This window comes from Apodemus sylvaticus, chromosome 23 (genome assembly GCF_947179515.1).
Source record: "Apodemus sylvaticus chromosome 23, mApoSyl1.1, whole genome shotgun sequence".
NCBI classification, from domain to species: domain Eukaryota; kingdom Metazoa; phylum Chordata; class Mammalia; order Rodentia; family Muridae; genus Apodemus; species Apodemus sylvaticus.
The window spans coordinates 48,875,700-48,891,940 of NC_067494.1; the positions used below are offsets into that span (position 1 = coordinate 48,875,700).

A 16,241-nucleotide genomic window follows, 5' to 3' on the forward strand; every position below is an offset into this window, starting at 1 on the left:
CCAGAACATAACAACCAATGTGGACTTCCTGCACGCTGGTCCTATAGACACACACACTCCTGGCCACCCCTTCTTTCTCTACCCTTTGTCCACATGTGTTTAATCAGATGGACATTGAGTCTGTGTGATTATACATTCTTCTGATGACAGTATGAGTTCCTCAGCCACAAGAACCTTGCTTGCTTTGCACCTATCTATCCTGGGAGAATAGCAATCAGAGTGCCTGCCTAGGGATATGTTAGGTTAATAAGCAGTGTGCACACATACATGCCCACAAGCATGCATGGCTCTCCGTGTACACAGATACACACCAATGCTGAGGTGGAGGCGATGATACGAGCACACACAAATGTAACCAAGCTTTGAGGAGAGGATACTAGACTAAGAGATCATCTCAAAGACAGATGGAACTGCCTTCCCACTCTATTTGATGGAACTTAAACATTTGACGAATTGTTTAAAGAAAGAAAAGGCCATTTTAAGCACAAGACTGAAATAAAATCTAAGAGATTTTGATCTCATTGAAGAGAAACTGAAGCCGATTAAGTCAGCCAGCACTTACTTTGTCTCACTAAAGAACAGGGCGCTCTTAAAGAAGACAGACCCACCTTCATAAGAGCTGCCCTCACTCCTTCACACTTGCACACAATTGCGCACAATGTCCAAGCCCAACCCTCTCCTTCCTCCCGACCCTTCTCAGTAGTCCTTCCACCTTCATGTTCTTGCTCTTCATGCCCCACTAGGTTGGATTAGCGCTGCCTGTGCTGTGTGCATGGCTGTGGGGCATTCTGTAGAGCACGGGCAACTATCAGGAGCTACAACCCCACAGACAAGTCACTATCGCCTCCTTCCAGCAGCCATCGACCACGAATCGCTCCTCACCCTGGGTAGAGCCTTCCATGCCCCTCTCCCATCCATTCTGGAGTATAATAAGTGCCTTCATCTTGTGCAGGTAGCCATAGCTGCTATACGCAGTGGCCACGTGAGGTCCAGAGCACAGCAATTCACATCACAACTTCCCATCCTCTGAGCCCGTGGGGCAGGAGAAGAAAGATTTGTTCTAGAAGTCCTACTTAGGGGTTGTCTCAGTCAGGGTTCTATTCCTGCACAAACATCATGACCAAGAAGCAACTTGGGGAGGAAAGGGTTTATTCAGCTTACACTTTCCACATTGCAGTTCATCACTAAAGGAAGTCAGGACTGGAACTCAAGCAGGTCAGGAAGCAGGAGCTGATGCAGAGGCCATGGAGGGATGTTTCTTACTAGCTTGCTTCCCCTGGCTTTCTCAGCCTGCTCTCTTATAGATCCCAAGAATACCAGCCTAGAGATGGCACCACCCACAAGGGGCCCTGCCCCACTTGATCACTAATTGAGAAAATGCCCCACAGCTGGATCTCATGGAGGCACTTCCCCAACTGAAGCTCCTTTCTCTGTGATAACTCCAGTCTGTGTCAGGTTGACACACAAAACCAGCCAGTGCAGTGTTATAACATGCAGGGTCCACTGCTAGATATGTGGCCTGCATAGTGTCTAACTATGATAGGTAGCCAGCAGGAAGTTAGTTTCCAGGATAGCTCCAGCTTGATTTAACAGGGTCCCATGGTCACGGTGTGCAGTGTCTTCAGCGATGGGTCTCACTGTTGAGCTATGGTGGGAAGTCAAAAGCACCGGCCACAGCCTGGGTTACTTGGAAGCCTCTGAGGCCTTTCGGCCAGTAACGTGTGGGAAGCAGCCCAAACCTAGCACTGGAAGACCACATGTGTACATGTCTACACTCACCCACAAACACATATATACACAGATCTTTTTCAAATCAGCATCTTTCATGCCTTAGATGCTCTTTTAGGCAATGACTACCCTTGTTGGCTGTTTTGTTATCTTTTGGTTTTGTCTTGTCATCTTGACAAAGTAGAGAGTTATCTGGAAAGAGAAGCCTCAGCTAAGGAAATGCTTCCATCAGAGGCAAGTCTGTGGGGGAATATTTTGATTTATGAGTAATATGCAATGGCCCAGCCCCACGGGTGGTGTCACTACCCCAGACAGGTGGCTCCGAGCTGTATAAAAATGTAGGCTAAGCAGGAGAAGCAAAGCAGTAGACAGCACTCCTCCCAGCATAGGCGTTAGTTTCTGTCTCCAGGTCCCTCTCTCAGTTCCTGCCCTGGTTTCCATGATGGAACTATAAACTGTAAGCTGAAAGAAACCCTTTCCTCTCCAAGTTGCTTTTGGCCAAGGTATTTTATCACAGCAGTAGAAACCTAAGAAAGTACTTAGTCCCTCAGACTGTTAACCTCGGCCTCCAATGCTTCTGAGCACATCTTTAAAACCCACAATGTGTCAAACAGGGTAACTGTCCAACAGCTCAGGGAGAAGCCGTGACTCGGAAACTGCCATGGCCTGTAGCGTATGTGACTGTCGCTCATTCCCACCGTCACACATGCATCCAGACCCACCCCAGCTCACGGGAAGACGCACTGCTAGCCATAGAGATTCACAGTTAGTCAAAGACAACGAACAAAAAGTGCCCTGCACTGTTGCCGAGGCATCTGCAGGGGCTGGAGACCCGGCCCACACACTGCTCGCACAGGGCCCGAGTACAAGTCCCATATAGAGCTCCTTCAACTCCAGCCCCAGGAGAATTCAAAACCTCTGGCCTCCAAGGACACTGGCAGCCATACAGATACGCACAAACACACATAATTTAAAAACACTAACAAATAATAAGAAATCCAGAAAAAGTTACTGTTGGCTGTGGCAACAGTTCCAAAACTGTAAAATGATAAAATAATCGGGCTCAAACACTTGAAGCTCAGAGTCTCTAACTGACGCATACAGAGTCTCACCTTATTTTGGCAGATCCGATGGGCGGGCCGGGAGTGGACTTCAGCTAGCACTGCAGCGCTGCAGCCAGCATTGAGGTCAAAAACTTCCACAGCCCGGTCCCGTCCAGCTGTGAGCACGATGTCTGCAGCAAGCCAGTCAAGGGTCCTCTCAGCAGTCTCTCCTGTGAGCACACAATGGACCTCACAAGACTCAGACATGGAGACTGACTAAAGGACTTGTGGAGTTCCAGAGAAAATACTCAGCACAACTCTACATCACCTGCCTCCCAGCTAGGGCGGGAACCGAAGAAGCTGCGTGGAGGCCACGCGGAGGCCGCGCAGAGCCTGTGAGTGGGAGAGCATCTGGTACAGGACAAAGTGGAGCTGTGCACCAGTGACTGAGATCACCGCGTAAGCTAAAGAGGAAAAGACAGAGCCCAGCTGGGTGAGGCCCCCACAGCCCTCTATGGCTTTTCATCACCGCAAGCTGTAGACCAGCACCGTGCTCTGTCACATGACCACGGCTATGAGGTGTGCCAGTCCAGTCCACGTAATCCAAGGATGCCTATCACAAGCGTGACAGGTTACTAAGGAACACACTAACTGACAAGGCATGACTCAGTAAATACAGTCACGCCTTAGGGGCTTGTCCTGCTACATCACTGCCCAGACTGTTGTTCCTCGAGGGAGCGCCTAACTATTAAGAGAAGGTTACTCCGCTACAATTACTGCAAATGATCCCACACTCCACAAGGAGAACCATTCCCCCAGCCTTTATGTCCAGCATGACACCTGCAGATTCTCAAATACCCAGAAAGGGCTTTGCCAAAGAGCAATGCTCAGTGTAAGGCACAGCACAGACTGAGAGGAAGGATACGGGAATAAAAGTCATTTACCGCGGACAGGCTGGTTATGTCTGCCCCACTCGTCATTGGGAGCCGGAAAATAGGCTTATACCTGCTTTTTGGTTTATACCTGGAAGAAAGAGAAAAGGAAATAACCAATGTTTTTCCTTCTGACTACAACTAAACATTCTACATTTAAAATCATAAAAATGAAAATAAGATTTTGCATTGTTTAATCATGATAAAATACTACGGCATTTAATGAACAAGCCCCTCAGCTTAATTTTCTAACACAAATTCTAGGGTTGTTTTTTCTCTAGGAATGCCTCGATGTAAATAATGGCATATTATATACCCCAAACACCCATTCCTAACTATGAGAAAGCAACCTTGTTCCTTAATTCTAAAATAACTATCTATTACCTTATAGGCACGCAACCAGTTACAGTGTTGATATCTCATCTTAAATATTAGTCTTTATTATTTTCAAAAAGATAACATGAACATGGGGTATTTCTTTAGTGGACGCATGATCTTAATCATGAATAATTTCCCAAGGGAAACTAACGGGTAGGGTAGCCCAGTGGGTAGCCTCAGCCCAGCTGGAGGACAGGTTAGCAAGGGCAAGGCAGAATGTCAAGAGTCAGACTGGTGGCGCAGGAAGCTAGGCCAGACCCAAGGCAGCTGCCTCAGTGTCCAGGGTGAGGACAGGTGTGTCCTCAAACAGGCGGTAGGGGGTGCTCCTCAGAAGAAGTGCTCCTCACTGTACCTGAGGCTGAGGAACTCTGGGATGGCCCCGGGGCAACGGAATCAAGAGACAGGCCCAGGCCTGAAGAGGCATAAGAGAGGTAGCCATAGAGAGACGGGAGCAGTGCGGCTGAGTCTCAGAGGACGCTTGAGAATAAATGTTCGGAGAGGTTGGCGGTCCCGGGACGGCTATGATGAAACACTGCTTCCGGCAGTCCCAGGACGGCTACGATGAAACACTGCTTCCAGCAGTGGCTCTCAACCCTCCTGACACCAGGACCCTTTTATACAGTTCTGTGTGCTGTGGGGACCCCCAACCAAAGGTTATTTTCATTGCTTCATCATAACTGTAGTTTGCTACTGCTATGAATTGTAAGTATTTTTGGAGATAGAGGTTTGCCAAAGGGGTGGCAGACCAGAGGTTGGGAGTTTCTGGCTTACAGTTACACAGAAGGATGGCCGAGAAAGAAGTCATTTAATCTAGAAAAACATGTTGAAACTAGAAAACAATATGCTGAGAGAAGACTTTCCAGAAGGAGCCAAGCAGAGGCAATCACAAGAAAAAGAACCTAAGAGAAGGCCAAGCAGCTGACCCGGCAGGGACACACAGCCAGCACCCTCAGCCATCTTCCCGGAGTGAGAGCACACCATGTAGAAGCCCTGGCTCCAGCTCGTATTGCCACCAACCGAGCTGTAGTTTGGATTATTTATTCTGTGTCTACCTAACCAGGTAAGCAGTAAAACTCTGGCAGACTGAAGCCTACAGTGCCGATCACAGAAAAGAACCAAGAGTTTGACACAGCAGTTCACCAATGGCTGGAAGGCTTTGTTGGGACCCACTTCACTCTACTTTAAGTTGTGGTGGTCCTGACAGCAGCTGCCAATTAGAGTAGGAAGTGCTTTCTGTTTTGGAATGAGATGAGGTAGGACAGGATGGAATGTGATGGGGTGGGCTGGGGCAGCATGGGATAGGATGGGTAAGGGTGGGGTAGCATGGGGTAGGATGGGCAGGGTAGTATAGGGTAGCATGGGATCGGATGGGTAGGGTAGGATGGGGTAGCAGGGGTAAGATGGATAGGGTGGGATGGGGTAGGATGATAGGATGGGTAGGATGGGGTAGCATGGGGTAGGATGGGATGGGGTAGCATGGGGTAGGATGGGTAGGATGGGGTAGCATGAGGTAGGATGGGTAGGGTGGGGTGGGGGTAGCATGGGGTAGGATGGATAGGGTGGGGTGGGGTAGCATGGGGTAGGATGGGATGGGGTAGCATGGGGTAGGATGGGTAGGGTGGAGTGGGGTAGCATGGGGTAGGATGGGTAGGGTGGGGTGGGGTAGCATGGGGTAGGATGGGTAGGATGGGGTAGCATGGGGTAGGATGGGTAGGATGGGGTGGGGTAGCATGGGGTAGGATGGGTAGGATGGGGTAGCATGGGGTAGGATGGGTAGGGCGGGGTAGCATGGGGTAGGATGGGTAGGATGGGGTGGGGTAGCATGGGGTAGGATGGGTAGGATGGGGTAGCATGGGGTAGGATGGGTAGGATGGGGTGGGGTAGCATGGGGTAGGATGGGTATCATGGGGTAGGATGTATAGGATGGGATGGGGTATCATGGGGTAGGATGATAGGATGGGCAGGGTGGGGTAGCATGGGATGGGGTGGGGAGAGTGGGATGGGATAAAGTAGGATATGGTGGCTGAGGTGGGAAAGCTATGATGGGTGGCTGGGGTAAGCAGGGTGAACGACGTAGGTTGGGTTTGGCTCCACCCTGGTTCTGACATTGCAACTCTGGCCCGGCACATGAGGTCAAAGGATGCAGCAGTCAATTAGCAGCCCTCACTCTAGCCTGGGTCATCTCACCGCACTACGATGACATGGAGTGCCCTGCCTAGGAGCACTGAAGGGCTGGGCGGTGCTGGTGCCCCAGAGACGTGATGAGTCCTGGTAGGCACACGTAGTCACTCATCAGGACATGTTTTACCTGTGCTGTTAACAGCTTTCCAATGATAACAAAACTGGAAAACACCACGTTTGATTGTATAAGGTGGTAAATATAATAGGAAAAAAGTCTCTTGATGAATATTGTGCCAGACATTTTAATACACAACCATCTTTATACTAAAACATGGTTTAAGTAGGAAGGATCTCTCATTATTATTAGAAAGTCTTCTACGTGGCTTCTCAGTATTTACACTGAATTACAGAATGTGAATACCACTGTTAAACCATGAATTACATTTCCCAGGGTTCCTACGTTAGAGCAGCGACTTAACACTTAACACTTATTGTTCATCTTTCCATTTGCCCATGGAGATAGAGGCCCAGGCAGACATGCCCTCAGAACTCCTGCAGGCAACACTGGCCCCTGCTCGTGTGGAGTGGCAGGGTGAAGGTCAGGGCAAAATCAGTGAACGAAAGGGAAGAGTGCAGAGAAGTGTGTGCTACAGCCAGGGGAACTGCGACGCCAATAACTAAAACTCCCTCTTGCAAAAGTTTGTTTCTTTTAAGTTTAAGATTTTAAAGCTCATGTCTCTAGGAATGAAGAGGCAGGTGGGGCAGCATGGGAAGTGGGCTGGCTCTTTGGGATCAGAGCAGGAAGGCTCAAAGCTACCTACCTTCGTATGTCATCCCTACAGAGGTCAATGTGGTATTTCAGCAGACAGAATTCAGGGCCAGAAGACAGCAGTATGAAATTATCCATGTAGTAGAATTGTGCAGATGTTACTGGCTTGGGAAAAGCATCTGGAGCCTGTGAGGCAGAACAGTTGTGAGAACCCAGTGGCACACTAGCAGTCTCTCCCCCAACATTACACACATGCACACACACACACACACACACACACTGTCCTCATCTTGAACATGTCTTGTCACAGCCAACTCACAGTGCTGATTTTGCTTTCTGACCCTTGCCCAAGCTTATTTGAAGAAAATTTGAAAATCTGGAGGTAAAGGAATTTTGAGACTGAATCTCACTGTGACCCATGCTGTCCTCACACCGACTCTAAATGAGGACCATCCGTCCTGCCTCAGCCTCCCTGATCAGGGCTTACAGGCTTGTGTCAGACAGCTGGCTCAGAAGACTGGAACAGTGGGGGAAATGAAGCCTTGAAGATCAAGGGTAGTCAAGCACGGCTGAAGCACAGGATGTGATGTGAAGCACAGAATAACTAAGAAGCAGGGCTCTAAAGGAGAGTGCAGACACCCCCGGACCCCAGGGTAACCCGCCAGTATGTAAAAGACCCTTTTGTTTTAATATTAAAGGAAGACCAACTTTGTGTCTCATGCAATCAAGCCCACACAGAGACCAGCACTGATCCCTGTCACAGGACATTCATTCCTCTGGTGCTGCTGAAAACTTCCAATGAGGGCACTGACCCTGACAGGTCCATCTGCCCTCTGCCCATCTGCCCATCTGCCCTCTTCAAAGGTGTCCTGTGACAAAACACCTGCCTGTGGTCATTGTTAATGCAATGACTTGCCAACCATCCAGCATCTCAGCTTAGTATCCAGACCCTGCAGAGTGTGTGTCATAAAATGTGGGTCATCCCCAACTGAGCATGTGCAGCCCAGCATTACCAAATAGTATTGCATGCACCCTTGGGTCTCTAGATCAAGAAAAGGTCAAGCTTTTGAAGCACAATATCTATCACTATCATAAACTGTTAAGTTTAAATCTCATAAGTCTCTCTGAATGTCTAAAGTGTTCACCGCCTCCGGGTTATATGCTTGCAGTTCATAAGGTCATAATTCATGAACAGAAGCGAGGTTTCTTAGCATCCTCTCTTCTCTCTACCTTAGTAGTGAGAGTTCCGTGCCCTGTCTCTCCTTTCTCACTCTATTTCCAAACAACCTTACATGCTATCACATCCAATCACTACGCTACTTCACAGCATCCTCCAGACCATCATTATTACCTCTGTGATAGAACAATGAACTAAGGTAAAGTTAGCTGTGCTTGACTGTGGCTATTTTGCCATTTTTACACCATAACAAATGTAAATATATATTACACGTGTCAATGTACATATCACACACCAAGAGTGCGTTACTATGTATTATATATGCATGCATTTCACATGTGAATGAATGGAAGAAACTGTTCCACCATCGTGTGTCTACTGTAGTAAAACAGATCCTCATTGTATCTGTTGCTGGTCTCCCCCAGAGAGACAGACAGCTGTGACCATCCATAACTCAGGGTCACTAAGACTTCTGTCTGACATCACTGACCACCATAACACAGGTGCTCACGTACACATTACCAAAAGCAGTGTGAGTTCTGTCCTGTGAACTGACCACACCCTCAGTGTCCGGTCTCGGCCTGTAGTCAGCAACCACCTCTTGTCATGGCTCCAGTAGACAGTGTTCACAGCTCCATCGTGACCTAGGTATTCAGGATAAAGAGAAGCCAAGTTTCTGCTGTAGAAGAACAGGCCGGAGCTGCGTCTGCTCAAGGAATAAGGGAAGCAGGTTCTCGCTGCCAGGCTAAAAGACTACGTCTAGCATCAGATAACCTTGCGTTAAGGGTGTTTTAAAAAATGAAAATTCAGGTTTTTCTTCTTTCCTTGCCTCTGCTTCCGGAATGATGACTCTGAGACTAATTATTTATTATTAAATACCTAGGCCATAAGCTTTGGCTCATTTCCTGACTAGCTCATAACTTATTTAACCCATTTAAACTATTCTGTCTACCATTTAGTCGGTCACCCCACCCCCTTTGGTCCTAGCCTGCTTTTCCTTTCCTGGCTCCTCAGTGTCTCTCTCAGCATTTCTGTGTTCATTTACTTGCTGGTTTATATCTATTTCCCAGAATCCTCTCTCTTCCTGCTGTGTTCTGCCTCAGCTCACTGGCCATTAGCTTTTTTATTGACAAGTGGTGCTTATAAAAGACTCTATACAAAAGCCTACTGATGAGGCTTATGGAGTAGGCCTTTCTAAAGTTCTGCCTCCTTGTGCCCAGGTTGGAGGAAGTTCTAATACCACAGTATAAGAAGTAGTGCTCTAAGAGAGAGTACAGAGGTCTCTGGACCCTGTGATAATCTATGAGTATAACTAAGCCTTTTCTTTCCGTTTTAAAGGGAGAAAGCAGAAGAACTCACTAAGGATGTGTGGGCATGCTCTGATCATCTGGCCTCACCAATGGCTGCTTTGGGTGCTGGCCTGTGCAGGTGCCAGCACCGCAGTGGACAGCACCTGCTAGGAAACCCACAGGCAGGTAGGACGGGCCTTCCGTTATGCGGCTCCTTCCGACAAGGAACACGCTGTCTCCCGATGCCACCTTTGCCCTTACAGTCTCCACAAAGCAAGCTTGAAACCACAGCCACCTGAGTTTTTTTTGTGAAAGACCCAAGGAATCAGAAGCAGAAACTTGGAGACAGCATCACGGGCTCTTCCCTGGGCGAGCCAGTGGAAGTCGGTAGAAGGGGAACTGGAGGCTGCAGCGTCAGGCATACGCAGAGCATCAGTGACTGAAGACATGCTGAACCATCACATTCCACCCCAGGGGGCCCTGTGGTAAAATCTTCAGTGTAAGGAACCACAACGTTGACAAGAATCTCACTAACAGGAGCCTCCCGCCCAGGCTGCTCTCAGCCCGGGAACTCATACACTGCAATTGAAAGGGCATTCTGTGAATCAGTATCACCCGAGCACACTGGCCAGAAAGCCACCAAAACAGAAATGGAAAGCCATAAAGTACTGTAAGTAGGATGCTACTCTGAAATGGGACCTCAAAAACAGAGCAAAAAGTTACCACGCGGAAAAATTATGCCAAATGGCTTTGCTGCCCTCTTGCGTTGAGCTCTGGCATTTTTCACAGAAGCACAAAGGACCTCTCAAATGCCCAAAGAACATTCATTACTGTGCGAACACCACATGGAGCACTGTGAAAACCTGTGTGGAAGTTGCTCAAAAGACTGGAAAACGAGTGCTGCCTGATCCAGCTATAGCATTCCACACCCAAAGGACCTCATGTCCTACTGCAGAGACGCTTGCTCGTCCGTGTTCTCTGTCGGCTCTGTTCATAACAGCCAGAACAGGAAACAGCCAGGTATCTACCAGCTCACCTACGTACAATGAGACATAGTACGTTTATTTAATAGAATATTATTCAGCCCTTGAGAAAAGCAAAATTATAAAATCTCCAGGAAAATCGACATGGATGGAAACAATCGTCCTGAGTGTGGCAACCCAGACTCGGAAACACCAACATTCCAATGTTTTTCTCTACTTCATGGGTATTATCTTTGACTCTTTCAATACTTGTATTTCATCTGGAATTCCTATGGAAGCCAGGAAATTAGTAAGGGGCCCTGGGGCGGGGCTTCAAGGGAGCAGGGAGCAGAGAGCGAGTGAAATGGTATAAAGAGGTGAAGGGCACGTTAAATGGGGCGGGGCTGGGAACGCAGAGCAGAGGAGGGGGACTGCCACTGACGAGCTTATGAAAACCTCACATGGACGCCTACGACTGTCAAAGTCAGTATACCTTAAATGTATACTACAATTGCAGGGCAGTGGTGGCGCACGCCTGGAATCCCAGCACTTGGGAGGCAGAGGCAGGCAGATTTCTGAGTTCGAGGCCAGCCTGGTCTATAAAGTGAGTTCCAGGACAGCCAGGGCTACACAGAGAAACCCTGTCTCTAAAAAAATGTATACGACACATATAAGAAGGATTTAAATGGAGCTACTCTTTAATGAGGTGACAAAAGCTACCATAGACTAACAGGCGAAAGCCCAGAGTCCAGAATGGTTACCACTGTTGGACTTACTGGCCGCTGGGGTCCCACAGAACCCCAAACATTACAGGCCATTTCCAATGCTATTGTCTACCATCCAGAAACTGCCGGTAAGACCCTGCTGATAAAGACACCACGTGCTTGGGTCCTCGACTATAAAGAGTGAAGCTGGCTGGCACCTGAAGCTACCTCCCTACCGGTGGTAAGTACCTCAGTACTGGCTCCCAGTGCTCAGAGGCTCAGTACTGGCTCCCACAGTGCTCAGAGGCTCAGTACTGGCTCCCACGGTGCTCAGAGGCTCAGTACTGGCTCCCACAGTGCTCAGAGGCTCAGTACTGGCTCCCACAGTGCTCAGAGGCTCAGTACTGGCTCCCACAGTGCTCAGAGGCCCAGTACTGGCTCCCACAGTGCTCAGAGGCTCAGTACTGGCTCCCACAGTGCTCAGAGGCTCAGTACTGGCTCCCACAGTGCTGAGAGGCTCAGTACTGGCTCCCAGTGCTCAGAGGCTCAGTACTGGCTCCCACAGTGCTCAGAGGCTCAGTACTGGCTCCCACAGTGTTCAGAGGCTCAGTACTGGCTCCCACGGTGCTCAGAGGCTCAGTACTGGCTCCCATGGTGCTCAGAGGCTCAGTACTGGCTCCCACGGTGCTCAGAGGCTCAGTACTGGCTCCCACAGTGCTCAGAGGCTCAGTACTGGCTCCCACGGTGTTCAGAGGCTCAGTACTGGCTCCCACAGTGTTCAGAGGCTCAGTACTGGCTCCCATGGTGCTCAGAGGCTCAGTACTGGCTCCCACAGTGCTCAGAGGCTCAGTACTGGCTCCCACGGTGCTCAGAGGCTCAGTACTGGCTCCCACAGTGCTCAGAGGCTCAGTACTGGCTCCCACAGTGTTCAGAGGCTCAGTACTGGCTCCCACAGTGTTCAGAGGCTCAGTACTGGCTCCCACGGTGCTCAGAGGCTCAGTACTGGCTCCCACGGTGCTCAGAGGCTCAGTACTGGCTCCCACGGTGCTCAGAGGCTCAGTACTGGCTCCCACGGTGCTCAGAGGCTCAGTACTGGCTCCCACGGTGCTCAGAGGCTCAGTACTGGCTCCCACGGTGCTCAGAGGCTCAGTACTGGCTCCCACGGTGCTCAGAGGCTCAGTACTGGCTCCCACAGTGCTCAGAGGCTCAGTACTAGCTCCCACAGTGCTCAGAGGCTCAGTACTGGCTCCCACAGTGCTCAGAGGCTCGGTACTGGCTCCCACAGTGCTCAGAGGCTCGGTACTGGCTCCCACAGTGCTCAGAGGCTCGGTACTGGCTCCCACAGTGCTCAGAGGCTCAGTACTGGCTCCCACAGTACTGAGAGGTGCTGTGCATGCTACCACAGACAAGTTATTATAAATTGTACCTGGCTTCAAACTCGGAATGCTGCAATGGGCCTGACGGGACACGGCCACTGTAATAGTGGTGTGAATATAATAGTGATAAACTATTTTCTGATTGGATTTAAGGCCTGTGCACAAATTGAAACCCATACCGGAGACCAATATCATGGCTAAGAGCCTGTGGCTAGTAGACACAGGTCCTAGGGGAGAACACAGTGCTCGTGCTCTGCTGAATGGCCATGGTGCTACACTGACTCCTGATGACGTAACCTTCGTACATCCACAGACTAGTGCGCCTCTCAACCTTCAGCACATCCACTGCCGTCCTCAACAGGCAACGACTGACACAGAGACCTACAACTGGTCAGGGTGCAAACAGTGAGAAACCATTCCCCAAGAGGCGGATGGCCCACTCAGAGCTGGATAACTCCCCTCACCCATCTTCCACTCACCACAGCATAAGCTCGCATCCTAGACTGCACCACCTAGAATCTGAAAACCAGCACACGCGATGGACCAGGGAGAATGATACAGAGATGCTCTGTATGGACGGTCACAGCCTGGTCCCTAGATCTACCACAGGAGGCTGGAAGCTGGTACTCCCCAGGCACATCCCAGGACAAGCCCATCATGGATGACTGCAGATCTACTGGGGGCATCCTCCTTTTCTCTTTCAAACCGCCCTGGGCACTTTGAGGATCCTAATGCAGACTGAACAGCTCAAGCCAGGCCAGGGACCCAACACACACGGGCCACAGGGCACATCAGGTCATAAGCGTGACCTTACCTGGTCCTGACCCATTTGCCGTCTTAGTACTTCATGGACACCCATGTCTGTGCTCTACTCCTAGGCAACCCTTAGAGTGTCTGTTCACTGCTACCCAAGCGGGTATAGAATGCAAATGGACAGAAGTCAAAGGATTTTATGTGTGTATTTGTATTCAGTAAAAATATCTAGCAAGTATACATTTCTAGAGCAGCTCCAAGATCTTATTGAAGAGCTAAGAATTGATGGCTGTAAAACCAGAAAAAACTTATGTGTCAGTTAGGAAGTTACCACGGTAGCAACTTAACGTGGCTGCTCTTAAAGGTATTGAGCTGCTTAGTGTATTAAATATCCACTAAAATCTTAAATTTCAAAATGCACTTCACTGACCAGAACTGTTCAAATGCTTTTGCCCATGAAGGCCCTGGCCACAGCTGGCCGTCTTGTCAGAGAGCTCATGCACTGGGGAGGACACCCCACCCCTTCCCATCCCTCAAAAGTAAGGAAACCTGAGAAGGCAGCTGGTGCTCCAGAGAGGCTGGCGTCGAAGACCAGGGACAGGTGGTTACCTAAGCCACAGGCCAGCTGCTGTCCATCCCCTGTTTAAAAAAGAAACAACTCTATAAAACCATAACATGGTCAACGGACAGAGTGGAGAACATTTAGGTAAAAGGTCATTTTCTCACATAGAGAAGAAGTTGATGCAGCACAGAACAAGGCCCACTCACCTTTCTCATGGCCTCCCTCCCAAGGAGTGTGCCAGGCCCTGAACCAACCCTTCCTCAGGGCCGTCATGCTGTCCACCACAGAGCCAGGCTCTGAACCAACCCTTCCTCAGGACGGCCACGCTGTCCACCATAGAGACAGGCCCTGAACCAACCCTTCCTCAGGACCATCATGCCATCCACCACAGAGCCAGGCCCTGAACCAACCCTTCCTCAGGACCGTCATGCCGTCCACCACAGAGCCAGGTCCTGAACCAATCCTTCCTCAGGACCGTCATGCTGTCCACCACAGAGCCAGGCCCTGAACCAATCCTTCCTCAGGACCGTCATGCTGTCCACCACAGAGCTAGGCCCTGAACCAACCCTTCCTCAGGACCGTCATGCCGTCCACCACAGAGCCAGGCTCTGAACCAACCCTTCCTCAGGACGGCCACACTGTCCACCATAGAGACAGGCCCTGAACCAACCCTTCCTCAGGAGTCACACTATCGTCCCCAGGGCCAGGCCCTGAACGGACCCTTCCTCGGGACCATCACACCGTCCTGTCCAGACCTCACAGAAACAGCTGTCACCGACACCATCGCAGCCTTCTGCTCACAAAAGAAAAATAAAAGGGACAAGGCCCAGGCTGCAGACACAGTGACAGCACTTTCACAACCGCCAAAGTTGAGGCATTGTCACCAAATGTGCGACTTCATAGAAGGAAACAGCAAGTATCAAAATATCCCCGACAAGAACTGCATATTAGATTTTCCAAAAGTATTTGCCTAGAATTATCTGAAAAGCAGAGTTCTGCGAGCCAGAGTAATACATTTGAATTTTTCGGGGACCCGCCAAAAACAGTGAAGAAGGTGAAGGGTAGCCTGACACCTGAAATTGCCTTCCTGAAGCCACGGGGACTCACAAGCAAGAACTTCACTCCCTTCAGACACTGTATCAGGAAAAGTGTGAGAGCCCACGAGGAGCTCCAGGAAGGCAGGCAGGGGGATGCCTCGAGAACACAGCAGCACCGGGGAAGTCGCGAGTCATGGTCCATCGGAGGAAGGGACGCGGCTCACAGGCCAGCGTCAGGACCACCTTGTGATGCCCCTGTGGTCAGATCGCTAGCTTCTGTCTGTGAGGAGAGGTCATCACAGAAGTCTGAGAGCCATCATCAGGTGCAACTGCGGTCTCGCTCCTCTGCAGACCCAAGCATGCTACAGGGCATCAGTACCAACCTCATGACTTGGTTTGGCTGTCAGCGTGACCACATCTGGAGTCAACTAAAACCCGATCAGATGGGCACACCCGTGCCGTTTTCTGCATGGGATCATTTGTGGCAGGAAGACCCACCCTGGATCTAGACCACGCCTGGTGGCCGCCCACATAAAAAGCCCCGAAAGGAGGAAGCTTTGCCTCTTTGCCCCTCATTGTTGCTGGCAGCCTCATCCACCCTGCTGCTGAGACATCCCTTGCTGGTATTAGAACCTGCTTCTTCAGGATTCCAACACAGCCTGAAGACCAGCCGACACCTCCGGCCCCATGGGCCCTTGGCCTTTCGGTCAGGAGATGGACATTATCAGACCAGCTGGACCACAGCCTCTAAGCCACTCAAGTCCTAAATATATTTTCATTATATCAGTTCCGTCCCTCTCGAGAATCCAGACCACATCAGCCAAGATTCATGCTGGGGCGGTAGGCAGAAGCCGGCTGCAGGTGAGCTGAGCAGGTGGCTCCCGGGGGAGGCCGGCTTACCTGAGAACTGCAGGCAGTTCACAGCGACAGGCTCCCGGGCCACTGCAACCTGTCTGCTGAGACTGCTGGGCAGGAAACTCTCCAGAGAGTACTCTTTACTAAGGAAAGTCACGGTAAAAAACAAGAAACAATTTCAAGTAAGATTAGAAATAAACTACAAATTAAGTATATTTCCCTTTTTGTAAATATATCATTTTATATAATTAAAACTAAAAATCTATCTAAACTTAGAAGTCACAATCATGAATAATTCTTTAAAACTGATTTGTATTTTGTATTGTCAAAAAGACATGTATCTGTGGATTTGTGTGCACACATGTACACGCATGTGCATAAGGAGGTCACAGGTCACCTCAGATGTCATTCTTCAGTGAATCTCCAGGGTCCTCCTGTCTCCTTCCCTCAATACTGTGCTTGTGAGCATGAATGCCCAGCTTTTATGTGGGTGCTAGGGATTTAAATTCGGGCCCCCTCGTTTGCATAGCAAGCACTCTTAAGCACTAAGCTATC

The 16,241-nt window shown here is 49.8% G+C and overlaps 1 protein-coding gene across 1 annotated transcript in view; it reads right to left on the reverse strand.

The window, feature by feature from the left end:
- Wdr27 (WD repeat domain 27) overlaps positions 1-16,241 on the reverse strand; it is a 103,326-nt gene that overhangs the window by 37,569 nt on the left and 49,516 nt on the right. Inside the window, exons 16-21 of the mRNA XM_052169276.1 lie at positions 15,732-15,829; positions 13,782-13,871; positions 8,671-8,792; positions 7,024-7,157; positions 3,697-3,794; positions 2,841-2,962 (exon numbers count right to left, since the gene is read on the reverse strand). Coding sequence (XP_052025236.1) covers positions 2,841-2,962; positions 3,697-3,794; positions 7,024-7,157; positions 8,671-8,792; positions 13,782-13,871; positions 15,732-15,829 — 664 coding nt within the window. The remainder of the gene's footprint in view (positions 1-2,840; positions 2,963-3,696; positions 3,795-7,023; positions 7,158-8,670; positions 8,793-13,781; positions 13,872-15,731; positions 15,830-16,241) is intronic.